We start from the raw sequence: 26,528 nt of genomic DNA, 5'->3' as shown, positions 1-26,528 counted from the left end.
AACAGCTGTGTTTATATGTGAGGCAACATCATTTCCACCCAGAGTGTGTTTCTATGAGGACAGACAAGGAAACAACATGGGAGTAGAATCTTATTGGTTGTGATTCTAGGTCTTTTCTCTAGAGAGCTAAGATTAGTCTGTATACTCAGAAAAGATGTCCTACAGTTAAGTTTCAAGTGAACTTTTTCTGGATCTTCAGGAACTGCAGCCAAGGTTTCTTTTGTATGCAATATGATGAAAAGCCACTCTCTTTTGTTAAGGGCTGTGCTCCGCTTAGTAGAACAGGGCAACCCTAACAATCTCTTTTCTTTGGACAGGACAAGCTGGCCGTGATGGACAGCCAGGTGAAAAAGGTAAGGGATTCCTTTGAGGTAGAAGTGCAGGTACTTCCTGATTTGGCAGGAGGTTGATTTGTGAAATGGGTTGGAGAAGATGGCAGGAGATTCATGTTCTGGGATCTTGCTGTCTCAGAAGAACTGTAGAGTCAACCATGTAAGCATGGAACTGAGACGTATAATGGAGCTGGCTGTAAACTTGTGACAGACGACTTCTCACTACAGAACTCTTCCGTCATTGATGTTCACCTCCCAGACACTGATGCTGGAACTGGCTAGTTGGCTGTGAGGGTACAATAGGTAGAAAGTGCTGCAGGACAGCTGGTGGTCAGGCTTGAATGGGTTGGTAGCTTGTAAGTCAGTGACTTCTGGCTTGTTAATGGTGATTATATATCCCTAGGTGAACCAGGTCTTACGGGAATGCCAGGAGCCCGAGGCCCTCCAGGACCCTCTGGAGATGCAGGACAGCCAGGTAAAAGCATACGGAGACCAAAAATACTTTTTGCTCTGTCAGGAACACAGATGTCTTTGTCAACAATTTCCAGTCTTAATTTGAAGTTAAAGCTGGTAGAGGCTCTCTGTACTGTAAGATGGTGATGAAAGGAAAACACACAGGGAATCTAGACCCTTTGTGATCTCAGGATTGCACACACTGCAAACAAGAACATCAGCTGCTATGAGCCAACATTCAGTTTACATACCAGGTGCTAGGCCAATTTACACCACTTGCGGGCTGTGGGCTGTAATGTTAAGTAAATATAATCTTTTTCTCCCTGTCTATCCTTTTCCCACCTGAAATTTGTTTAGACATCTCAGAATTTTTGCCTTTTTCTTCCAGGTCTCACAGGACCCCAAGGACCGCCAGGTAGGTTTTTCCACAGTGTTCTAATTTATCAATGACACACTTTGGTATGGGCTCAAAAAACACTTGCAATTTTCCCTCTGTGCTGCTCGGGGCTTCCAAAGTGATATACCAAGGTTTCTGCATCTCCTTTGGCTTTTGAGACAGGTTTTGTGGTTGGTGTGTAATTTTTGAGAAATGGAGGGCCTTGGAGTGTTTGAAAATTTGCCTCTTCCCAAAACACAGTTTGCAACAAATAACATGTTTCAGTTCCCCATGCATCACTGAAAAGTCCTTCTAATCAGCAGCAGAAACAGAGGGGAGAGGATGTAGCAATAGGGGTGGAAACAGAAGATGTGACATCTGCAAGCAGAGGTGGTTTGGGGGGCCAGTCACCAGGGAATTTATCCAGGAGCCTCAGGACAGGCAGCAGTACCTGGAAGAAGCTACAGGTAAATCTAGGGAGCAGTGCCATCGTCCAGGGAGCAGTGGGAGAAGGGAAGCCCTTAACTATGCCCAGGGACACTACCAGCTCAGTCTACAGTCCACTGTGAATTCCTCCACTTGCTGTCAGGGACCTGCTTACTCAACTGGGGTACCTGGAAAAAGTAGAACAAACAGTATTTGAACTAACGATTTTAAATTGTTCATCTACCTTGTATCAGGACTGCCAGGCAACCCAGGCCGACCAGGGGCTAGAGGTGAGTTTTGTTTCTTCCCTAATACTCATTTTCTCTCTAAGCACTTAATTTTAGGGAGGATTAGCAGCTCTGCTGGCCAGTCCCTGAATCAACAGTGGCATCTAGTGGCTTTAGGAAGGGAAGGTATGAGAAACAGACGGTAGCCAAAGCCTCCCTAAGCATATATGAAAGGCAGGGCATCTGCTGAGGCACTCAGCATGACAATTCTCCACTGAAAAAACAGCAAACCTGGTTTCTGCCCTGAGCATAAGAGTATGATGCCTGGTGACTGCAGTGGAAGCTGTATGCCTGCCTCGGATAAATCAAGGCTTATTGTCTATTCTGGCAGAAGTAGTACTTGGAAAGCTGATCAGAAGATACCTCTGGATTAGCTGAGCTCTGTTGCTTCTCCCATGACCTTCTAGTGCTATGACTTCTCAGACAAGAGATCAAGGGCAAATAGAACAGAAATCACATGTTTAATAAGACAATGTCATTGAACTAGAGACAAATCTTCCCCAAAAAAGAAGTTAATCTTTTGTCTTTTTCTTTTCATAGGAGAACCTGGAGCTCCAGGAAAAGTCGTAAGTGCTGGTATGTAGTGCTGTGGGAGTTCAAACACTTCTGCGTTTGGAGGATTTTTCTCTGTTTTTTGTTATGCCTTCTAAATTCATCTCGACTGTGTGTCAGACCTGTACTGGGACTCCCTGTGTTGAGAGAATACATATGCTATAGAAGTTTGATTCCTTAAGAATAGATTTGTTACATGTTCGCTGGATATATGTATATATGTGTATATGTATGTGTATATGTATGCATTTGTGTTTCAGAGGGTTCGTCAACTATTGCTCTGCCAGGCCCACCAGGTCCCCCAGGCCCAGCTGGCCCCACTGGACCCCCAGGTGTTCCAGGTGAGGAAACTACTCCTCTGCTGTGGTTTTTGCAGGCAGCTTGCATTGCTGTGCATCCAGTTCTTAATTTAATGTGTGATGTTTATTGTCTCTGCCAGGCTGCCCTGTCTGGGAGGCAAGATTGCTCAGGCAAAAAAATTACTCATGGTCCTCACCCTTCCCTGCAGAAAGACCAAGATTTCAGGCTGAGTTAGGGAGGCAGCAGCCTCAAGGGAGAAATGGGATATGATCACAGCGGGGAGGACAGAAGGGAGGCCTGAGAAGATGAAGAAACTGGGAACACTGTTGTTGTCCTTGGATCTGATGAGTACAAAGTAGTGATAGGTCAAATCCAGCAAGTAGAATCAAGCTCTTTTGCCTCTCAGGAACACAGGCTTCTGTCTAATCCCTCTCCCGGCACTGTTACTGAAATCAGGAAGTGCTTGTTTTCCAGCCTTAGCTTTGAACTCAAGACAGCAGAAATCCCACATGAGCATCTACAAATCTTTCACACAAACACACACACTGGCTATGCATGAGCTTGGTCCTCAGACTCCTCTGTCCCAGGTCAGACACCGCCTTCCAGCATGCTGGTTACAGGCAGCAGAGTTCCTGAGCCCTGGTTCTCATGGCACTTTTGTATAGCTGGAGCTAATCCTGGAGCTGGTTTGGTAGAGCTAGCCTCAATTTGCAGCAGGGAATGCGGGAGGAGGATTAAGCCTATTGCATTTCTATTGTGGTCAGTGATATTCTGGTTGTTTCCCCAGTCTAAGAGGCACCAGGAACTTTAATTGCCACATGATGGAAAATAAGCCTCTTCTCCAGAACTTCAAGTAGTACATGAGACATTGATGAATTCATACCCCATAGCAATTCCATTTACTCGTGCAGACAAATATATTATTTGATAGTCTCAGTTCTTATAAAAGACCTATTGATTCTTTCCTGCTGCTGTAAAATACAACCAGGAAAAATCTAATACAATCTGGTTTTTTTTCCTTTGAAACCAGGTCCTGTTGGGCCAGCTGGTCTCCCTGGACAGCAAGGTACCATTCTCCATCAGCTTTGATTCTGCTTCTTAAGAGAACTGAATTTATTAGTTTTCCTTTGTTTCTAATTCTCTCAGCCCTTGGGGCAATCTCTCTCCCTTTTGTTTGCATATTTCTTCCTTTCAGTTGATTTTGCTGCATTATTTGGCTTAATTAATCGTGTAAAGAATTTCTATTCTTTTTTTCTTTCCCAGAGGAAGAAGGGGGGGTGGTAAAAGCCAATGTGATGTGGATGCTGCAAATGTCTTTTTTTCTTATGTTATTTTTTTCCGGAGGCTGGTATTTCTAAGGCACTTCTCAAGTGCAGTTGCCTTTCTGTGGTCGGGGATATAGACCAGCTGGATACCTCCTGCTATTTTGAAAGGTGTGAGAACAAACTAGAGCCAAATTTGGAATAATGTCACTGTGAAACCATTGCCAGTTGGACAGACATCTGTTTGGAAGGGCCTGAACAGAGCTGACTCCTAAGAGCCTTTCTTATCTGGTTTTCTATGATCCTGTTAGGGCAAATTGTGCAGTAATTTCCACATTTGAATACAGTGTCCCTCAGAGCCAGGGACTGAGTTCATGCTCCCAGTTCACATAAGCAAAGTCTGAACCCGTTGTTGAGGAGGTGAGGAGTGGGTACAAAATGTCACCCTCTCTTAGTTAAATAATTCACTTTCTCTTTTTTGTCCTGAAAAAGGTCCACGGGGTGAGAAGGGATCCCCAGGTGAAGCTGTGATAGAAACTATCAAAACAGAAGTCTCATCATTAACATCTCAAAGTAAGTGGGCCTGCCTTCCCACTCCTTTGCTTGGAGAGGTGCCAGAGGCCCCAAGGCCTGCTCAGAGCTAACAGGATGCCTCTACCTCTTTCCCCTCAACGTGACATAGGGCAAATGTGTGTGTATGTATGTTTGGTGGTGGGACAGCAATACCAACTACTTCTTCTGCCCTTCTTCTCATCTGTGCATCCCAAAGTGCTTTCAAAAGGAGGTGGATGGCACCAGGCCCATGTCACAGAGAGGAAAGCTAAGGAATGGTGACTGATGAACAGTCCCCAACAGCAGAGATGGTCACAGAGCTGTGAGGTTTCAGCCTGGCCTTTTAGCCACTGTGTTTGCACAGGGCAGTTCCCTTTGTAATGTGAACACAGGGCCATCCGTAAGAGGAGAACCAGTTTGAAAAGGCACATTGATCTAAGCAACAGAAATTAAAATCTCTCTGTGAATTAGAGGACAAATTCAGAGGGGAGTAAATGCTATTTTAAGGTGAAAATAAGTGAAACAGAACAGAATGGTTTAGCAGTATCCCGAGAAAAGTGTCTGCTTGCTCTGTGCACTCCTAGATGTGTGGTGCACTTACAGTCAGTATTCCTAGGATCTGGGACCTCTGCAAGTGTGCAGGAGAGGCAAGGTAGAGGAGGGCATAAAATCATAAATGGTCCTTGCCTGATCACTATCTGAATGGGGTCATGTAGATCCAGACCATGCTTCAGTACTGTCCCACCCCCCATTCAGGAGTCTTGCATCTCAGCATCACTGAACTTTGAGTTTGTGCCTCAGCTTGGAGGTGAGGATACATCTCCAATCAAGATAACACAGTGCAGCTACTTGTTAAATAATGGCTGCATCATGTTCTCCTCCCAAAACTTGCCTCTTGTTGAAAGAATCTTTCCTCTCCTTGAAAGTTCTTTCCCTCCTTCTCTAGCCTTTGAGTCCTTTGCTTTTTCCCTCAGCAACCATTACTCTCCAGAGAGATCTCCTCCCTGTTTCCAATGTGCTGCCAGCCTGCTCAGCACTGTATTTTACTATGTCCTAACCTGCGTGCTGGCAACCAAACACAGATCTTCTCCCCTCCCTGCCTCAACTTCGGCTTAGGTCACCCAGGTCCTGCCTTAGTCCACCTTTGACTATAAGAGCTTCTAACAGCAATGTAACGACAATGTTTCGATAGCAGCAGTAGCTCCATAGCAACAATTTTCCCTTTTTTGTGTGTGTTTCATTCACACAGTGCTGGCAGATTTACCAGGGCGAGCAGGACCACCAGGTCCCCCTGGGCCACCAGGTACGTAATATAGCAGAGCTCAGTACGTGAGCAGGGGGATGCTAACACGCATGGCATGTTTCTGGGCTGTGCAGTTTGCTGAGTAAATATTCTATAATACCCCTGTTTCTTTCTCCATCAGGTGAATCTGTGCAGGGACCCCCTGGACCTCGTGGCCCCCCGGGTAAGAGCTTGTTTCTCTGAAACAAACCTGGGAAGTGCAAGGTTTTTCCAGTGCCTCTATCCTGTGCCTTGCAGTATCCCAGTTGCAATCTTGGACCTGGTAGAAGTTAGTAGGACTGACTTTACTGGAAGCGGAATTTCACGTAGTGGGTTCCTACTAACACAATTTCACTGCAATATAGTTTCACAGTAGCAAGACACTCCCCAAGAGAGGAGTTTTGCTTTGGCAGAGGTTTGCTAGCCGGAGTAGTAATTCATAAAAGCCATACTTCTGGGGAAGACACTCAACGTTCTCAAGTCCCCAAAGGAAGTAACTGCAATCAATTCTGTCTTTACTTCTTACTTGTCCAGCCTTAACTTCAGGCTGGGGACAGATGGAGTGGTTCTTATCATGAGGAGCATATCCCCACGCCACTTCCTGTAGCACAGATTTCCCTTTCACAGCCAGAAGAGGGGAGGTGCAGGAGGACATGAGACAGGAGCATAACCCCATTCCTTGCTCTCTGCTCAGTAACAAAGGGGAGCAGGTCAGGTATGTGATGAAATGAACCTTCCCTCTCAATGTAGTGAAGGCCAGCTGGGATAGGCACTCTGTACCACAAAGAAAGGAGTTTCTCTGTTCTACATCTGGTAGATGGTAATGAAAAATAACTAAAACAGGGATAGATGTGTGTGGGGAAAACAATGATACTAGCTTATACTTGGAAATATTTGAGCTGTGGCCATGGCTGGAGATGTAGCAGCTCTGACATGCATTTACTTACCCTGCTGAGGCTTATCCTTCCTGAAGCCAGTTTGTGTCCCTTTGCCTAGGAGAAGGATTGCCAGGACCTCCAGGCCCACCAGGGAGACCTGGATCTTCCATGTCTACCTCAGGTAAGTTCTTCCCACTCATTCCCTCGCCTGTGCCCTGGGAATGTCCTGACTGTTGGGGTTCCAGAGAGCACATCCTTGGCTAGGACCAGGTGGAGCCAGAGAAAACTTGTGTCATGTTCTGTTGGATGTCATAAAGAAACCTTTTTGTTTTAATTACAGAAACATTCTTCACAGGCCCACCAGGTCCACCAGGCCCACCAGGCCCGAAGGGAGACCAAGGTGGGTATATCCCACTGCCTCACCAAGATATTAGATGGATCTCAGCACCTCAGACTGAAAAGAAGGAAGGAGGGGCTTGGAAGCAGAAAGTGTCCTGCCTTTCTGTGGCTGTAAGAAAGCTAGCACAGTGGTCACTAAATAGGACTCCTATCTGCTGCCATAAAACAAGTCAGTCTTTGTCTGAAAAATTTATTAGCTTCCAATACTGGTGTTAAGGCAATCGCTGTATTCAGATCCCAACTTTGCAAGCCCATTAGATTCAGGAGCATTCAGACCTTCAGATTTGCCATTAAAGGGGAACAATCACAAAATCACAGAATCATTAAGGTTGGAAAAGACCTGTAAGATCATCAGGTCCAACCATCAACCCAACACCACCATGCCCACTAAACCATGTCCCACAATGCCATGTCCACACATCACATGAATGCCTCCAGTGATGGTGACTCCACCACCTCCCTGGGCAGCCTGTTCCAATGCTTCACCACCCTCTCAGTAAAGAATTTTTTCCTAATACCCAGCGTAAACCTCCCCTGGTGCAACTTGAGGCCATTTCCTCTTGTCCTGTCACTAGTCACTTGGGAGAAGGGACCAACACCCACCTCTCTGCAACCCCCATTCAGGTAATTGTAGAGAGTGATAAGGTCTCCCCTCAGCCTCCTCTTCTCCAGACTGAACAACCCCAGTTCCCTCAGCCGCTCACTTGGCTAAGTCAGTGCAAGAAGGTGGCCCTGTGAAGTGTATCATCCCAGGTCTCAGCTGGCAGGAAAAGGTGGTACCTACTCCCTTTACCCATTTCTGCCCTGCAAATTGAAGGCCATGAAAATATTCTACATTGTGGGCTGGGGTGTTGCAGATCAGAACAAAGCAAATGCTAACGCTGTTCCTCTGCTTCCCTGTTCACAGGCGAACGAGGTCCACGAGGATTCACGGGTAAGGAGGCTTCCAGGAGATATCAGCGGGGTGCAGTGTAGCTTGCCTGTGTATATGACTGCTCCTCCATTTCTGTGTCCCATGCAGGAGAACCGGGTGAGCCTGGCCTTTCAGCATTCTCCTCCCATGGTAAGTCTGTGCCCCCTTTCCTCATTTGAATTCATTGTCCCTAGGCTGAAACCAGGGGGCAAAATCCTGCTCTATTGATTCTAGCTTAGTTTTAGTGGAGCCAGGATTTTGTCCACACACTTTATTCCTGTGATTCTCTGACTCTTCTTCTGCAACTGGCAGGTGACAGAATCACCATGCAGGGACCTCCAGGAGTTCCAGGCCCACCAGGCCCACCTGGACCCAAAGGTGAAGTTAAAAGTCTTCTTTCTTTCTTTGCTGGCAGCCTCACGCAGCCGAGAGTGGTTGAGACTAAAGGATGGAGTAACCTGGTCCTTTGAGAACTACAGCTGTGCCCACCCCTGCCTTTTCAGGCGGAGTAGGACTGTGGCAATAGAATTGCTCTGAGCACAAGGCACCTGGGCAGATCACAGAAGGCTCAGGAAAGCTGCTCCTTCTGCTCTTCCCCAACAAGCTGCTAATTCAAAATAGTCATTACAAGGGCTGGGTAGTTGCTTCTCTGACAACATGTAGCTCAACTCTTTTACACGACCAAGTATGCAACATGCAGTGGCACCCATTTCAATTGACTGTCTCACTCACTCTGGTTTCCAGGTGATGCAGGTGTCCCAGGCGCTCCTGGAATCCCGGGAGCATCTCGAGGTAAGAGGCCAGACCATCATTTCTCTGATATTATCAAGAAATGCTGACATCCTGGTGGAGACTTTGAAAAAACTCCTTTGGGTTTTACAAGTGTGGGTGCCAACCTAACGCTGCTGGCATTTGTGTTCAAAACCTCTTTTTCTACAGCCTGCCTTAAATCAGACAATTTAAGAATTGCAAGTTTTCTGTTTCCAGCTTACTGGGAATCCTTTGAGCCAGAGTTTGTCCTCATGGGACATGAAAGAAAGGGATTCCAGGCTGGCTAACCATGTTCCACAAGGGATTAGGGAAGCTGTATGATCAGAACAAAAGTGGTCTTTGTTCAGTTTTACTTACCCTCAGGTGGATTCATGTGAATTAAGCTGCTTTTGTTCTGAATAAGAGCATCTCTGTGTGCAGGATATTAATGCAGTTTCACAAAAAGTGCATATGGATTAACTTAAGTGTCCCTCCATGTGAACAAGTCCTCTGCTTCTCCCCATCATGTCCTAGGAATACTACTTCAGGGTGCTGTGAAGACAGACACCTTAAAGAGCATGAGGTGTCACTGGACACCATGGTGACAGGAGTTACACAGGGTCCACCTGTGTCTTGCAATGGAGACAAGTGAGGAGGTTCTTGAGCTGGTGCTGCCTGGGCTGTCTGGGATTGGGAGCACCAGGGCAGTGAAGTTAGCCTAATGAGCTTGAGTGCTTTATGGATCTCTATCTATATTTCTGCACAGCATTGCACTCTGGTGCACAAACTGACCAGGTCTGTCAGTACGAAGCCAGGGAGGTCTCTGGACTCAGCCCTGCAGAGCTGCGTAGGCTGAATTATAAGATGCCAAATTAATTGAAGACGTTATGCTGCCTAATTGCCCATGCTCAGACTGTGTTTAGAGATGAAGGCAGAGCCCCTCCATAGTCCATTCCAAAAACTCTTTCCAGACCTGTGGGAAGGGGTCAATGCTAGCACACTTTAGCATCGCTTGGTCTAATGCAACCAGGCCAAAAACATTCCTTCTCCTTACAATGCTTTCTGTAGGTGGATCCAGGCAAATTCAGGGACCCCCAGGACCTCCTGGGCCACCCGGTCCTCCTGGCCCAGGTGGAAGTTCATCTCAAGAGATTCAGCAGTATGTCACTGACTACCTGAAAAGTGAGTATAATGAGATTTTGCCATGGGTCAACAGATGCATGCCTATCTCTCTTTTGCTCCCTGAGCCCCTTATCACTCTCCCTTTAGAAGCAGGAGCCCTACTGCTCTGGCCTTACTTTTGTTGAATACGATGAAGTGCTGTTGCCCACTGTGGCCTCTGCAGAACTGTCCTTCTATCAGCCTGATTTTTGCCAGGGGAAGAGGGTCCAGTAATTGTGCGAATGGCCATTGTCTTCCTTCTAGTGATGTGGGCATATCTTGGGCTTCCTACCTAGGTGACAACGTAAGGCATTATTTGACTGGTGCCCAAGGCCCACCAGGCCCTCCAGGCCCACCTGGAGTCATCACCACTGCAGACGGGACAAACTTGGATTATGCAGAGCTGGCTGCCCGTGTTATGAGCTATATGACAAGTAAGCACCATGTTGGTAAGCTCTGTGCTGAGTCACGCTTTCGGCTGAGCTTGTGCAACACCTAGGAGGTGAGAACCAGAGGAGAAACAACAGTCTTTAAATAGCAGTACCCCAACGCAGTTATTCATTTCTGCAGCCATGGCCCAGGACTCCACACAGCTGAGGTGGCCTCTGAGCTTTGTCCCATTTTGATGGCTAGATTAACTAACAGGTGCTGCTATTTAAAAAGTCTCACATTAAACGTTAAACCCTGTAATGTCCCCAAGACCCAAACAGAGGTGGTTGTATTTGGTATACGTGGTCTAAGGTATTCTGGGGCTGTCTTGTATGCTTGGGGCCCTCCTGAAGTAGATGAAATTCCCAGAGCTTTTGGAAGCAGCCTGGAATCTTAGTCAGAAGATCACAGACCACATGGCTGTGGAGACAACCAGGCTGTGTGAGACAGCAACTGATTCATGGCTGGGGGGATGGGAAGCCCATTCCACCAGTTAAACCAGATTAATTCAGCTTTCCTTTGTCCCTGCCTGACCCCTCTTCACCTTCTGTCTCCTCTTAACCCTGCCTGACATAAAACCTTTTCATTCCCCCAGGCTCTTCAGATCGCTATCAGTCATTTGCCAGTTCAGTGTCAACTACATCCGTTTTGTACCAAGAACTTCTGGACATGCTGCAGAGTAAGTGACCCTGAAGGGAAACATGGGGGATGGGGGTAAAGCAGCCTGGTGATCTGCCCTTCCTTTCCAGTCTTCTGCCTCCAACCAGAGTTACCAGCAGCTGCTTCAGAGGGCAAAGGCCTGCCATAGGTGCTGTTGAGTGACCTGCAATTCTCCTTCCAAGTCCTTTGGAGACAGATTTATGTGTCTGGTACTGGAGAGTTTGCATGCTTTCCAGAAGCTATACTTTCTTACCTGTTTGCTTTTCATACCCACTGTTGTAACTCTGCAGTTTCCCACTCTCTTGCTTCCCGTTCCCTCCTTGGCTCTCTAGGTGGCATCTGCCTATGTCCCTCCTTTTCAGGAATTCCCCACAATTTCCCCCAATCTCCCACTAAACCTTGGGCTTCTACTTTTCAGCTCCTCCACTCTCTTAGGGTTCCCCATTCCTTCTTGCCCACTCCAAAGCCTTGCTATGTCTTTGTTCTTAAGGTGACAAGGATGCCCAGCTCTATATTCTTTTTGACACACTGTTACTGTGGGCTGATAGATAAATCACCAGGATGTAATTTTGCTGTGCCTGAAGGTATTGATGATGCTGGCCAACACTGCACTCCTCCTATGTGATCCAGTGGGGAATCATTCAGATTCAATGTTGCAAACAGATAAATGGCTGCTGAAATGCCACAGAGCTCAGCATGGTCTTTTCCATTTACCCAAGATGTTGTCCAGGGTGTCCTGAAGAAACAGACCACAAGAAGGTCCCTTTCACATTCCAAATTCTCATCTTTCTCAAACCCTGTGTTGTAGGAGGTTCCCAGCCCTGTCATAAATGTTTGTGACAACATACACAGGCCAGATCACACTCAAAAAGGGTGCAAGGGAGGAAAGTAGCTTTGAATCCATAGGTTTTGATGGTCTCCGTTGTGGTGGGGGCTCAGCTCACAGGCTGGGAACCCCTCACACCTGGCATCTTTGCAGCAGCTGGACAGTCTTAAAAGATGCATTTTTCATTTCCAGGAGAAGAAATTCGCCAGTATCTAATTGGACCTCGGGGCCCACCAGGACCTCCTGGACCAGGGGGAGATGGCATGTCTCTGTCACTGGATTATGATGAGCTGACCAGACGGTTTATCAGCTACTTAACAAGTAATGGTCTTTATTAGTGTGCATTCCGATCTGTTCCTTCAGGAGCTGAGCAGAAAGCTCATGCTGTCAGTGAAAACTCTTCCAGTGTCGACTGTGTGAATCCCTATGTACAGAGAACTCCTCACATGGATTGTGAGAGACTTGGAAGAGAACAAAGATACCCTGTAGCTAAGATACTATCCCCAGACTCTAGTAATGAGTTCCTGCTTTGCTAAAAACTGAGCTTAGGAACATCATTTCACCTTAGCCATCTTAGAAGTCCCATCAACACCTTCAAGTGCCTTTATAACCCTTTTCTCACTGGCTCTGTGGCCAGGATATATCTCTCTGTGGAAGAGCTGATCTATGCCCACTTTGTGTCAAGGCAGCGCCCAGGCAGCAATCTCTTAGAAGTTTAGAGTGAGTTGAAACAAATTCTACCTTTCTGCTTCATTTTCCCATCTGTAAAGGGGTGATATGGCATGTAAGAACTGTTGGACAGAGAGGACTCTGGAGCATCCCCAACAGCAGTTCTATAAGGCCTAATCCTGGTAGCTGCAACTATCTGCTTAAAAGCAAGGCCTGGTCCGTGCTTACTCTCTCTGAACTCTCCTTGGAGACCAGATCTCACTAATGGGCTGCTCCAAAGATGGTGGGAATTTCCTCTTTGGCTCTGGAAGCAGGAAACTGCTGTTTAACAGCAGCACCCCAACAGCTCAAGCAGGACAGCTGCATTTTATCAGCAAGGACATTTCATTAACGCAAATCACGAAGATGCAAAGTTTTACACCAGAGCTGCTTGCAGATAGGCAGACAGAGGGAGAGCAGCACATGCACCAATCAGTGGGTCACAGCTGAGCTGCATATCCTGGGGTGCCCCCCCCGCCCTGTGTCAGGGGTTCATGAGGTGTGCAGAGCTTTTGCCAAGAATAGAGGCCTGATGCATGCCTGTCTGCATGTGCCCTTGTGTTGGGATTAACAGGGCAAGCTTTGACTCCAAGTCCAGAACAAGGCTTGAGTCCTGGTTCCCAGCACAATCTGCTGATGGGAACACTCTACCCTGCAGGAGTCCCTCCTGCATTGCCTGTGAACAGGCCCTGCAGCCTGTCTGCTCACACTGTAACAGCCTGTTTTAATAATGTGCTACTGTTGGATCTGTTTGATTTTGCAGGTTCTGGGATGAGCATCGGGCTCCCTGGACCACCTGGGCCTCCAGGGACACCTGGTATTTCATATAGTGACCTGACAGCATACCTGCGAAGTAAGCCAACTTCTTTACTCCCGTGACATAGGTCCCTACACACCCCCAGAAGCCTTTTTTACAGGCTTAGTTACAGAATTTCCCCTTTTGCCCATCACCACAAATAACCCTCTGTGAGACTCTGATGGTCCCTCTGCCTTAGTTAGCGGTACTGCAGGCCTCCTGGGCTCTGCCAGCACCTGCACAGACTGCAAGGGGCTGCGGACAGACCACTGTGCTCCTGTGGAGAGCAGCAGCAGCAAGGTGCTGTATTGGTGATGGAGATGGAGGAGCCCTTTGTCTTGTCCAACTCTGCAGCATAAACTAATTTCTAATGCCACTTTTTAAAAGTATATTTAAAAAATGGAGACTTTTACCCTTTTTGGGATCTCCTGACTTCCCAATGTGACATCTACAAGCAGGGAAGTGAGGTGTACCAGGAAGGCTGCACCAGAAGGTGCTGGGGAGAAAAAAGCACCTTATACTTGGCTGTAGCTGGCATTACCTGTATTGTCAAGGAAGGTTCAACAGGGTTGCAGTGGTTTGGGTGACTCCTTTTCTTCCCTTGTGTCTTACAGACTCTGAATTCAGTGGTCTTGTAGGGCCCCCTGGTCCTGCAGGGCCCCCAGGACCTCCAGGGATCCCCGGATCACCTGGCACCTCTCTGGAGGACGTCTCTGCTTACCTACAAAGTAAAGCACTTGTGTTTCTCACAGCTGGCAGGGAGATTCTGTTTGTAGGTGCTGAGGGGACTGAGGCTGAGATTTAGCTTACCAGGGGCTTTGACTGACCGCTGAGAACAAGGTCACTTTAAAAAAAAAAAAAATCTCATCAATGTCAGCTGGAAAGGGATGGAAGTTGGGGTTGGAGCCTTTAAACTGTCAAGATCCCCAGCCATGTGTGATTTTCTTGTCCTCTCACTGTCAGAAAATAATTCTTCCTCTCTGTCAAGGTGTGGGATACTCCTCCCTCTCTGGAGTCCAGGGTCCACCTGGCCCTCCTGGCCCTCCAGGACCACCAGGCTTCTCAGGAACCGGCCTCCTGTCCTATGCTGACATCACCCACAGTGACGAGTTCAGGAGTGAGCTGATCCAGTACCTGAAGAGTAAGGGGATGCCATCCATCCTCCCTGCACACACCCTGAGCCATGCTCTGCCTTGTGTAGGCTGCTGGCTCTGCCACAGCTGACACAGTCCTGTAGGAGCCTTCACTGAATTGGGGCTGCAGCAACACCTTATCTCTACAGCCAGGTCTACACAGGCCTACACTGCACCCCATAGGCTTGTCCCCTCTCAGTCCGACTCCAAGGACTGTCTTGTGAGCCAAAAGGGACAAGCGCTGGGCAGTTACAATTGGCCTGTACCGAACAGCAAGTCCCTAGTAAGGTCACCTGCAGAGTTTGGCAGTGGGAAAAGCATTTTCTTTGACACTTGCCTACAGAGCAATGGATGACGTAGGGGCTGGAGGGCAGCGCCGAGCCAGCTGTGAAGCAGCATTGGTCTGAGCTCTCATGCTGGCAAGTTATCCAGAGCAGCCTTTCAAAAACATGGGGATCCCCTCCCTTGTGGGAGACTGGTCACAGAACAGCTGTTTTGGCAGAGGTGCTGAAATTGGCCTGAGAGGAGTGCAGCCTTTTGCAAAATCACTGGGCGTGTTTCCAAGATTGGGCACCCAAAACTGTGAGAGAGATGGGAAGGAGGAGGGTGTCATGCCATCTGTAGAGATCAAGGTTGACATATGTGCCTGCTGCCAGAGAAATGGCACTGGATGAAGGTTACTGTGATGATTGGCAGGACAAGAATTTCACACTCCAGTCTTCGTTCAGGTGGTAGCACAGGACTTCTGCCAAGCCTGGGCGGCCCAGGTACCCCAGTGTCCCTAAAGTCCCCTCTCTTGTATTTTGCAGGCGATGAAGTTCGAAGCTACATCTCAGGGCCGCCTGGGCCCCCTGGGCCACGGGGACCACCAGGACCCAAAGGAGATAGCGGCTTGGTGGCTGGGTCTTTATCTTCATCATACCAAGGGTTACGAACTTCTGAGCGGTTGCATGGAGGATCCCTTGGTGCTGAGGGATCCCATGGGGGATCACTGGGCACCAGCAGCTCATATGGCAGCTCCATGAGCAGCATGTCATCTTACAGTGCCTCAATGGGCAGTGATGGCTCTTATGATGCCTCCATGGGCAGTGATGGGTCTTTCGATGGGTTGCTGACAGAGGAGGAATCACACAGGAGATCAGCAAGTTCAAGCAGATCCTACAGCAACTCCTTCACTGGGTCCCTGGATTACAACGAGCTGGCACTCCGCGTGTCAGAGAGCCTACAGAGTGAGTGGAATGCCTGCTTGTCCAGACCCTCCCTGTCCCAACCCACAATTCCTAAAACCCCGTGCCTGGTGTCACACAGTTTACTTCCCTCACCCTTCCTGCTACCTACAGCTCTCCCTTACACCTTCCTGCCTCAGCATCTAGCCAGTTTTCCCAGAGCTTCTTTCAAATGACATTTTTAATTCCTCAGGCCAAGGTATTCTCCAGGACCTGATGTCTTACACTGCACAAGGACCCGCAGGTCCCCCAGGCCCTCCTGGTCCCCCTGGCATCAGCAGGGTTTTTGCAGCCTATGGCAATGTCACCGAGGACCTCATGGACTTCTTTAGAAGTAAGTGACATATTGACTTGGTGTTTCTGGCTCATGCATGTGAGATCTCTTCAACCTCTCATAGACCCTGTGATCTTTTCACCTTTGCATGCTGCAAAAATACAGTCAAGATACAAAGCTGGAGGCAGATAGTCTTTCCATCCCCTTCCTCCCTTGCTGGGGAGGTGAAGTCTCATCATTAACAAAGACATCAGGTTTTCCCAGTATTTGTAGGAAACTCATCCCAAACTCTGAAGGCCGCTGTGCTTGCAACCCCTGTGGCCCATTTTAACGTGGCTGAAGTGGCACAGGTAGAGCAACATGACAGAGCTGCTTGCTCTGTTCTCAAATTCCCCTCCCTGAGCGTGGGCCAGCTCCAGCCCTGGTGAGAGCCAGGACACCCAGAGAGGGTAGCAGAGCAGCATTGGTGAAATGAGATCACAGCCCACCCCTGGGACTTTGCTGGGACCAAAACCATTTTTTAAAAACCTGCTCTCAGTCAGTCTAATCCCATCTAACCTAGAGAAACATCCTTCCAGTGTGACTCACTGCTTCTCTAAGTCAACACAGAACCCTTTGCAAGTGGCTTGTCCCACTCGCTCATCCGCTCCTTCATTTCCCTTTCCAGCATATGGTACCATCCAGGGGCCACCCGGTGAAAAGGGGGAGAGGGGTTATCCTGGACCCAAAGGTAAGACTTGCCATCCTTTCCCTCTCAAGTCCTGTAACACCCAGGAAGCAGCACTGTGTCCACAGATATAGCGGGCACTGGGCTGCTCAAGGTCACAGCCTCCCCACAGTGGAGGTGGCACTCTCAGGATCTCAGCCCAAGCATTATCCTAACTTGGTCTTCCTTACCCTGGCCCATCCCTGTTCATGGGCCAGTCAAGCTCAAGGGCAAACTTGGTCTTCTTATTCCTTCAGGTGACCCTGGACCAATGGGCCCACCAGGACGCCATGGGCACAGGGGACCAAAAGGAGAGAAAGGAGAGAAAGGTATGAACATCTGCCATCCCCAGGAGAGCAGGGCTTGCCTGTCAGGGAGTGGAGGATTCCCCAGGCACCAGCCCATCTCTGGGAATGGCTGGAAAACCCACACAGCACCATTTTTTTTTGTTTTGGTTCTTTTGTCTTTTTTTTCCCCCGCATGAACTTTTCCAATAACTCTCCTTTTGACTTTCTTGTCTCCAGGTGAACAAGTGTATGTTGGCAGAAGAAAAAGAAGAGGTCTTGGGGTTTAAGGAAAGACCCAGCTCAGTTCTGCACTGGGCAGCATTCCCAGCAGCCTGTAGAGAATTAGCCCGAATCTTCACTACCTTAATGCTAAAATGTCCTTGCTGATCGGTTAACCACTTAGACTTGATAGTTCAGTGTCACTGCTGAGATTTGAATGGCTCTTTTACATGTCCAGCATGGCCCTAATGTGGGTATTTGCTCCTATTGCTGATGTTTGGCTTAGCGCCCCTGAGTTCCCAGGTTTATGTGTCTTCAGGCTGACAAGGGCTTCCTGTCTCACCCAGTCCAGGCTTCTTGTATTACTCCCAGCTATGTAAAAACCTGGGGTTTTTTAACAACTAGCCAGCAAAAAGAAAAAGAGAAAGCAATCCCTGCCCCACCAAATGCATGATTTTTCAGAGATCAGATTCAGCCCACAGGACAAAAGGCCTTGTAAGACACCCTGGGACTAAGCTTGCTCACCGCACTGGGATTTCCTCTCCGCAAGCTCTGCTGTGCCAGCCCTATGCAGGAGGACCTGGGACACAAGTGTTGGTGGTACTGAGTGGGGCTGTGGCTCGGGGGTCTCTGGGAAGGGTACCCCAAACAGTGACCCGCATGAGACATGCTGCTGCAGCGTAGCAGGTGATACAGGGAGAAATAGCTGGACTCTGCCTTCCCCACCCAGCTGTGTGGCAGTGCCGGTGTCTGCCCCGTAGTCCCCACTGTAGAGCTTTCAGACCCCTGGGGTCAGCACCCACTAGCAGCCCAGCCCGTGACTTGCTTTGGAAGGCGATGCCCTCCCAGCTCTGCAGTTTTGCGATGCTCTAGTGCTCCATGTCCATTAACCCCACTCCTGAGCCCAGCTCCTTGGACAAGCTGTTACTGGAGGGGCTCAGGCGGCAATGGGGTACAGCACATGCAAGCGCTCTGCAGGGACCCTGGGTTGGCACGTGCTTTGCGATGCCTGTTTATAGCAGCACAGAAAACGTGACATGCACAGGGAACGAACTGAAGCACTTTTAACCATAATTTGTTGATCTTTTAAAAATATTTTTGTATTTTTTTCTGTTTTTTGAACACTGGGGAAAAATAATTTTTTTATGTAAACAGCCTAATTAAAGAGTGTTTTTCACCCCAAGCCTACCTGATCAGTGTGACATGGGGCAGTCTGTCCCAGCGTCACTGTGACCATGGGCAGACGCACCTTGTGGTTTTGGTGGCTGACGGTGGCTGGTTTGTTTCCCGTCACTGGTACGTGACCTGAGCAGACACTGAGCTGCTTCTCAGGTGTTGGTGATTTCCAGTCACATCAGCAGGAGACTCTGCTCATTGTCCCAGGGTGCCATAGCCACCATCTTCTTCCTTGCAGTGAGGCAGTACTCAGAGTTTAAATATTTGAGTGTTGGGGGGCGAGGGGAAGCCTAGTGCGGGTGGAATGGCTGAGCTGTAAGGTATCGCCTGGCAGAGGCCGGCATTTTCAGTGGAGGCGTGCAGCCAGGGCAGCTGCCAGCCCCTCGCACAGTGCCTGCTCACCGCCTGTGACATGACATCAGCTTTATGGTGTTCCTGGGGCCACACACACACACACTCTGAAGTGCTACTATAGTTCCACGTATTGGCCAAAGCAGTTCAGTGGCTCATTTTTACAGCAAAAAAAAAAACTTGCTTGAATTGCTTGTTTTCAGGTCAGGTTTAAACACCCATCATTTATTTTTATTCCCAGTGTTAGCGATGTCAAGTTTTGGTGTTCTTCCCGCATTATTGCTTAGAGCAAAGGCCTGTGTGAACCAGGTCAGCTTTCAGAGCACCGCACTTTGCAGCATCTGCCAATAAAGCCTGCATCCTTCTGGGTGATTCATACTCCCCCACCCGTCTCTGCCGAGATGAGACAAAATGCATTTGTTGTCACGTTTAAGCACAGCAGCTGTGTTTCCATGTCTGAAGCCATCCCTGAACTACTCGGAACCATCGTAATGTGCTTGCAGGTTATGTCCCGGGGCAGGGTTAGGCAGCCGAGAGCGGTCTGAGGCACCGCAGCCCTACAACCTCTCATTTGCTTCGTAATCCAGCCCACAGCACTTGGCCCATTGCTCAGGGTTCTCCGCTGCCCAACAGCGACACCTCGTTCCTTTGCCTGTACCCGAGTGGGGAGGGTGACTGTCGTGAAGGGGGACCCATGGACTGGGGGACAGAAACTGGAGCTCCCACAACCCCAAGTTGAATTCCCACTGACAGGGCAGGGCAGTCACTGAAAACAGCATCCTTTTAGTTTTGTGCTAAATCTGCACTCCTCCCCCGGGCTATTCCAGTCAGGGAGCCACACATTGCACAATGTTAAGTACTTTATACACGCAATTATTTTAGAAATTCTAAATTGTCCCATTCTCTCACGGATTACTTGTATTTCATGCGAGTTTTCCATGAACAAAACAGAGGCCATCTCAGCAAACTGTGATTTTATTGTATTTACAGCAGAATTATTACAATATTCTACAGAAAGCCATGAAATCAAATTACTTTTAAAAACAAGACACAAAAAAACCCTGTTGTATGGCTGCTACTGCAAGTTCACTTCCATGAGCTGTACATACAGAGACCCTTAGCCAATTATTCATCCATCTATCTCATGATTTTTGGTTGCTTTCTGTGAGGCAAAAATAACTTGGTTTGCAGTTAACACAAAACACTCAACAAACTGCTGGGACAAAGCGAGGTCGGAGATGCCTCAGATTTTTATGTTTTATCACAGAAGACCACCCTGCTTGGCTTTCTTACAGAAAACAGGGGTATGACAGTTCAACTTTACGGATTTCAATGTCCTTTTCTAGTTTCTGTTCTTTCCACCATTTTAGGATTGACAACGAGTAATAGGTTTTACCACCTAGCTTGGTAATTGTGGAAGAGATCTTGGAAAATTAGACAATCTTTGGGCTCAGCGACGCCCTTCTCCTTTCAGTACAGTAGAAGCACACAAGCCTTCCTTATTTATTCATGAGCTGGGTTTGAGCATGTTCTTACTTAAGAGGTTGTCTTCTTTCTCTGGCACCACTGACTGCCCTAATGTCAGAAGCAGCTTCAGAAACGTTGTATGAGGATTGAGGCGAGAGAAAGGGGATGGAGAACGACTAAAAGCTCTGCAAGCAATATAGAGAAAGACTAGAAAGTTTGGTTTGCCTTCTCCTTCCTTTTATCTGTTCTCATCTTTTGTAAGACTGAGAAACATGTCAGGGCATCCTGGCCTTGGCTTGCCTGTGAATGAGGAAGGTTAATTCTCTCTGACTTCATTTTGTATCTGCTGTGAAGCTGACAGTACAAGCCAGGGAATGGGAAATGTGCGTGGACACATCAATGGAAGGAAGTTTCTAAGATCCGGAAGTAGGTTTTGAAGTAAAATGACCAGATTGTAAATGCCAACATAAAGCAGAAAGTTATCTACATAGTGACCATCCCCAATCCTCCTCCCTGCCCTTTCCTCTAATGACCATATAGTCGCTGTCCTCGAGAACTTGCCCCGCTTCCCCAAGGCAGATGAACCAAAAAGCAGTTCAGTGGAAGCAACTAGCACTGAGCTTATTTGCACATTTAAGTCTGTTCCCTAGTTTTCAGCAGAGATGAGCATTTCTGAGGTCCTAGGAGCTGCAGCCACACAGCAGCTCTGAAAATCAGGCTACCTAAAGGTGGATATATGTTCCTGAATTTATTTAAAGCTTTCATGTACCATGTCTTCCAAGACAGATACTGTTTCAGGTGGAGAATCAACTTAAACTTCCTATGTGATATTGCTGTCATAAAAGACATTGTGGTGTGATGAAAGTAATTACATGACTGCTTTGCTTGTCTCTGTCTTAGTTAAGGTGCTAAGTTTCCTATTTATTAAGAAAAAAAATTCAGTAGCATGTAGTTATAATAGAGAAAGCCCTCCAGGACAGAAGAATAATTTTTTTAAACAATGTGATTGATTAGATATTGAACACCCATGAATGTAATTTTAAAAGGATTTTAGCTTAAAACATTGTCTGAAAAAAAGGATGCAGCTCAGAATGAATATCAGGATTTTAAAAGTGATGTGAAAAATCCATTTGAGTGAATGCCACAAGTTAGGACAGGACGGTACCACCACCTCTGAATTTGAATTCAGGTGTCAATTCAGTTAACACCTTCTAAAGAAAAACCTTCAACAAATCAGGATCTAGCTAATCAGTCATAATAACCTCAGTATCATATCTTTTCATGCCTACATGCTTCTCATGTATTCAGCAGAGTGCTTGGAAAAAGAAACAATTTTTTTTAATGGGAATCAGAGAGGAAAAACTATGCTGGAGTATTTTCCCCTCAACCAAGTAAACAGCAAAGTTCCCCGGGGACAGCGGGAGGCCCAGGGCTGAGACACAGCCCGTTTCCTCCACAGCTGGTAAACCCTCCTCAGACAGCCCTGTTCAGGTGAGACACATAATTTATTCAAGATGCAGAATCTCATTATAACAGGGGCAGCAAGACCACCCGAGGCTGGGTTAGCCAAAGATCTCCCTGGGCTACTGGCAGTGTTGCATTAGCAGAGGACTACGAGATCCTGCAGACAGCTGAGCTCTAGTAGCTGTTAGGATGCGAGCAGAGCAACCGGCTCCTGTACTTACAAGGCCCTATCCCACGAAAGCTGACTTAACAGGTGCTGAAATCTGCTTTCAGAGGTCAGGAAGAACGAGCTGTGAGGACTGAATATGCCGGAGGCCATGGGCCTGCAGGCAGGGGTTTTTTGTGAGAATCAGTTGTAAATACAGGAGGACAACCAATATATTGCACTGCAATTCATGCATTTTATTGCCTTTGTTCATTTTCCTGTGGAAAGTATTTATGATGTAGTAAAATATAAAGATGAGCAAATACTGATTTGTGGTTGCCTTTTAAAGGGCATGTGGGGAAAATAAGATCTGTCAAACACTCGGTAAGAAAGTACATTATTTTGGCTAAGGAAAATACACCTAACTACCTTGTAGATGGAGCTTTTAACTTTTATTAAAGGGATGTGACATGTGAAAGTAGAGAGATTGGATGTTGTATCTCAGGAGATCCCTTCCAGGCCTATGTGAGACTAAATTAATTTGAACTGAATTTTCTGACATTGCTACAACATTGTACACCTCTTTCATGTTCTGCAACACTTAAAACCAATTTTATCAGTCTAAATCTGTAAGTACCCGTGCTAGTTCCTGTTATCCCCCAGAAGAACATATTTTCACACTTGGTATTAATTCTCAGCACAGTTCACAAGGCTGCAAGTGCTTCACAGTGCTCCACACCTGGAGACCTGACCAAACACCCACTAAGGCTTCAGTCGCTACCTCCCTCCATCACAGAACCCAGTTACTTGTTTCTACAATGTACAATGAGATCAGATTGCAGGGGCTTGTGCAAAAAGGATCTTCAAATAAAAGATTTAAAAGATTTAGACAGAGGTAAACAGTATGCCAGTGTACATCAGCACGTTATCACTGAAACTGCCAAAATTGTAAGGAGAAGATTAGCATTTCCCTCCAAGGATTTAATGTGGATGAAGGTAGAGATAATCCAGAAGGGGAAATCTGCCTGCCCTGTCCACTCCCCGAGTAAAGCACTGAGCCTACTTCATATGAAATTGCAAACAAATTCTGTTAAATACAGAGGTGAAGATTATTTAATGTTATTTTAGTAACAGTCAATTTATGATGGTGGAGCTTAAAAACAAAAAGGCCTTCAAAGACATTTTTCACCCTACTAAATAAACAATTTAAAGAACTTTGCATTTAGCAACAGATAACATTCTAGAGATATGGTATGTGAATTCACAACAGCACACAATACACATTTATATAATAAAATGCCAGAAATTAAGGCTAGCTATTAAAGTAATTATGCTATCAAAAAGTTACAAAATTTAAATTAAAACATGCATTTTCCAATTTTTTTTACTGTGCTGTAAATTTTAAGTGTCTTCATTGACAAGGTAGCGGTTCGATGTCTCCGGATTTCAGCATCCAAGATTTCAACCACATCTGATTAAAGTCCTAAGTTAATTTATGAGTTCATTCCCATGCATCAATACTGCTCCCATGAAATGAACGTCATGTAATGTTCACCAGTCACGCATTTAATGCAAGCTAGCAAAACAAAACATTTACAGTTGATACCCAAAGAGACTAGAAAGTCAGGCCTCAAATGACAGAAAGCAAATACTATTTTACAAATTGAACTCCAGCATACCGAAGTACAGCTTATAAGACTGTCTTGATATGACTCAAACTCTAACCACCAAAAAGAGTGCAGTAAAAGTGACCTAATACAGTTGTATTTCCCTACCAGCTATATGAGAAACATTTCAGATTTTTTCCACTGCAGATGAGTCAGGTAAATAACTTATTGTACATCTATGAACTTGAAAAACAAAAACTGCCTATGTTAGTATGTGGCAACACAAAAGCAAAAAACCCAGCTTCATAAAGTAGTTTGTCTATATATTTAACTTAAATCTTTCTATAAAATAAAATGACTAAAATAAAAAAAATCAGCTCTAACACTTCTAATCCAATCAGACTTTAGCCGTGGTTATTTATAAATATGACCACCCACCTCCACTTTTCTCATGGAGTTTAAATGAACAGGCTTTGGTAAGAACAGAAAAATGGCTCTACCCATTCCAGGTACAGTTAGAGAAACCACGTGCACTTTGCACACCGCTTCCTGAAAAATACATTCTACATTTTTCAATTTGTAGAACTAACCACCTGTAATAGCTAAGGAAAATAATAAACTGTGCATTTTAAAGTTAGCATTTTTTTCACCTTTACATATTTTAGTGCAAAATATTTTAGGGTGAGGATTTACAACAAAAATGGCAGTAGCAGCAAGAAATCTTCTGTTTTGTACAGTAACAACAATGCTAAGGAGTTTTGTTTTCTTAACTGACAAAACACTATCCTGTTGCCAGGATTAGCATATCTAAGTGTTTCAGGCACTGTATTAATTAAACTAGCACCCCATTTCATTATGGAACTATTAGACAAAATATGCAATGGAGATCAGCTCAGTTTAATTTATGCCAGAGGTTTCTTTTTAAAGAAGTTGCAAAGGTTTTTGCTTTTACCAATCATGTTTAAACGTAAGGGTTCATTTTTCTGATTATTGGCATGCTCTGAGTAATTAGTTTCAGTCCTTGCTATGAAGACACTGCTCAACATTATAACATTTTAAACCTCTCATGGCAGTTTCAGTTGTGGAATTCTCTCATGGAGAAATCAGACACTTAAAAACACAGTAGCAGAACTAATATTGGACCATTTAAATGTTCACATGAGAAACCATTTTTTTGTGATCAGAAAGAGTATAATTAATATTTTAGGCTTAAAGTCAAAACCATAGATAACATACTTTGAGACTGAGATAAAAAACCCACTTATTCTTGAAACATCTGAAGGACATAACATTATCATTATACACCAACACCTTTTTTCTTTTCTTCCATTCTGAGAAGAAACTGATCATGACACTGATTGTCTCCACTGAAAACAAAAAGCACTAGGTCCTTTGATGTACACTGCAGATTAAGTCAGGTTAGACGATGAGGATGGAGAATTCCAAATATGAAAAAACCTACAGCAGTTCCCAGAGTTATGACCCAGTGGAGTGAAGGCTGGGGATTGGATAGAATTTGGAAATCCGGCTTTGTGTTGAAGGGTTAAGGCATTCAGATTCTCCAGTCATTTTAAAGAAAACTTCCTGTTCCTGCAGTTTTCTGGCAAATTCTTCTTCCAGTGTCTAAAACCCAAATCAGATCGTCACAGGATTACAAGACAAAGTACAAGAAACCTATTATACTGGTGACATAGATAGCGTCTGATAAAACATCATAACTTCACACACCATCACAAAAAAAAATAAATCACCTAGCAGTTATGAAATTGCATGACACCCAAGACACAGCAAGCTAAGAACATCATCTGACTGTAGGATACTCTCTGAACTGTGTGAAAATCTAGCACTTTCCATTTTAAAACAAAACATAAAAACCAAAAACAACCTCTACCACCCTCTGTCTGTTATTTAGCACTCAATTTTTGTAGCAACCTACTGGCTTCTGAAATATATTCCTAAAACCAGATTTACCTCCAGCTAAGAAGTTTTATATGCAAATATGCACACATGCGCTGCAAGAGGGAACACAGTAAGAGGCTGAAAACATGCAAGCCTTTTTTGCTGCACATGCCCTTTGCTCAGCTTCTGTACATTTTTTAAAATATCTTTTATTATTCAGTGAACTATAGCAGTTTTGTATAGTAGCTTGATTCTCCTCCTCTGCGATATTTTTCGTAGTTTGTATTTGCCAGATACAACTCTTGATTATTTTCCGATTCATAAACTGCCCCGATTTACCTTTTTTCTTGGTCTCAATTTCTCTCTCCATTCCTTCAGTTCTTGGCTGTGCTCTTCATCTAGCTCTTTTAGCTTCTGAGTCTCGTGCTCAACCAGTAGATGGCATTTTTCATTCTTAAAACAAGATAAAGATAATCCTTATGTAAAACTAATTCAGATTAGGCAACTCAACATTTGTACAGTGACATATGTTGTCCCAATTCTTTTTAATTAGCTTATTTCGTGTAAATAGTGACGTGAATAATTACAAGATAAAAGTATGTTACAAGGCTGCATTATCAAAAGCTGATCTTTCCATCAGAACCAATTGAGATAAGAAATACTTGTAAATCCAAATATACTGTTGAGTATCATTAAGGCAGCAGCTGACAGTGTTACTCAAAACTGTGTTTCACTGCCTAATAATGCTTTTCAAGGTCATACAGCATTTCTGCTTTGCTTTCTAAAGACAGTTTGTATAATTTATTAAAATCAATTCTTAAAAAGGAGGCCGTTTTTTGGAACTATTTCAACTCTTGATGCCAAGGAGCTGAGACTAACAAATGGGGCTTAAGAGAGGAGAGAAATGTGCGTGCAGAAGCAGCCTGAGAATCACCCTATAAAAAGGAAAAGGATAATCAAACCACACATCAGCTTCACATTCCTCTCAGTCAGGTACACATGCATCTGCCTAACTTTCAGAGGACTTTTGAAGCATGGTAAGAAAAAACATTAAGTATTTGGCTATATCAATTCTTAGATTTCGAAAAGCAGTTGTCAATGGCAGTCTCTAAACCCCATATTCTTGTTTCTCGGGTTCCAGTCCCAACTGGGTCTGATGCAGAGTACAAAAACACAGGAACAAAAATGACAAGCACTTGGCTAGACCCGAGTGCAACTAGGGGCCAATTTTT

General features: G+C 45.7%; 2 protein-coding genes across 2 annotated transcripts in view; one reads left to right on the top strand and one right to left on the bottom strand.

Moving 5' to 3' along the window:
* Positions 1-17,255, top strand: part of COL17A1 (collagen type XVII alpha 1 chain) — a 38,041-nt gene extending 20,786 nt beyond the window's left edge. Inside the window, exons 29-56 of the mRNA XM_059821402.1 lie at positions 318-353; positions 736-807; positions 1,174-1,200; positions 1,842-1,877; positions 2,415-2,450; positions 2,687-2,767; positions 3,757-3,792; positions 4,481-4,561; positions 5,790-5,843; positions 5,965-6,006; positions 6,819-6,881; positions 7,041-7,100; positions 8,007-8,033; positions 8,121-8,162; positions 8,325-8,390; positions 8,757-8,804; positions 9,831-9,944; positions 10,220-10,357; positions 10,948-11,031; positions 12,031-12,159; positions 13,310-13,399; positions 13,957-14,070; positions 14,331-14,483; positions 15,285-15,704; positions 15,895-16,035; positions 16,643-16,705; positions 16,939-17,010; positions 17,206-17,255. Of these exons, the coding sequence (XP_059677385.1) occupies positions 318-353; positions 736-807; positions 1,174-1,200; positions 1,842-1,877; positions 2,415-2,450; positions 2,687-2,767; positions 3,757-3,792; positions 4,481-4,561; positions 5,790-5,843; positions 5,965-6,006; positions 6,819-6,881; positions 7,041-7,100; positions 8,007-8,033; positions 8,121-8,162; positions 8,325-8,390; positions 8,757-8,804; positions 9,831-9,944; positions 10,220-10,357; positions 10,948-11,031; positions 12,031-12,159; positions 13,310-13,399; positions 13,957-14,070; positions 14,331-14,483; positions 15,285-15,704; positions 15,895-16,035; positions 16,643-16,705; positions 16,939-17,010; positions 17,206-17,255 (2,375 nt within the window). The remainder of the gene's footprint in view (positions 1-317; positions 354-735; positions 808-1,173; positions 1,201-1,841; positions 1,878-2,414; positions 2,451-2,686; positions 2,768-3,756; positions 3,793-4,480; positions 4,562-5,789; positions 5,844-5,964; positions 6,007-6,818; positions 6,882-7,040; positions 7,101-8,006; positions 8,034-8,120; positions 8,163-8,324; positions 8,391-8,756; positions 8,805-9,830; positions 9,945-10,219; positions 10,358-10,947; positions 11,032-12,030; positions 12,160-13,309; positions 13,400-13,956; positions 14,071-14,330; positions 14,484-15,284; positions 15,705-15,894; positions 16,036-16,642; positions 16,706-16,938; positions 17,011-17,205) is intronic.
* Positions 17,256-19,673: 2,418 nt separating this feature from the next.
* Positions 19,674-26,528, bottom strand: part of SLK (STE20 like kinase) — a 51,330-nt gene continuing 44,475 nt past the window's right edge. The window contains exons 17-18 of the mRNA XM_059820895.1: positions 25,636-25,749; positions 19,674-25,020 (exon numbers count right to left, since the gene is read on the bottom strand). Coding sequence (XP_059676878.1) covers positions 24,874-25,020; positions 25,636-25,749 — 261 coding nt within the window. The 3' untranslated portion in view covers positions 19,674-24,873. The remainder of the gene's footprint in view (positions 25,021-25,635; positions 25,750-26,528) is intronic.

Source organism: Gavia stellata, chromosome 9, assembly GCF_030936135.1.
Source record: "Gavia stellata isolate bGavSte3 chromosome 9, bGavSte3.hap2, whole genome shotgun sequence".
NCBI classification, from domain to species: Eukaryota; Metazoa; Chordata; class Aves; order Gaviiformes; family Gaviidae; genus Gavia; species Gavia stellata.
The sequence above is the reverse complement of the archived record's forward strand: the minus strand, read 5'-3'. Positions and strand labels throughout refer to the sequence as shown.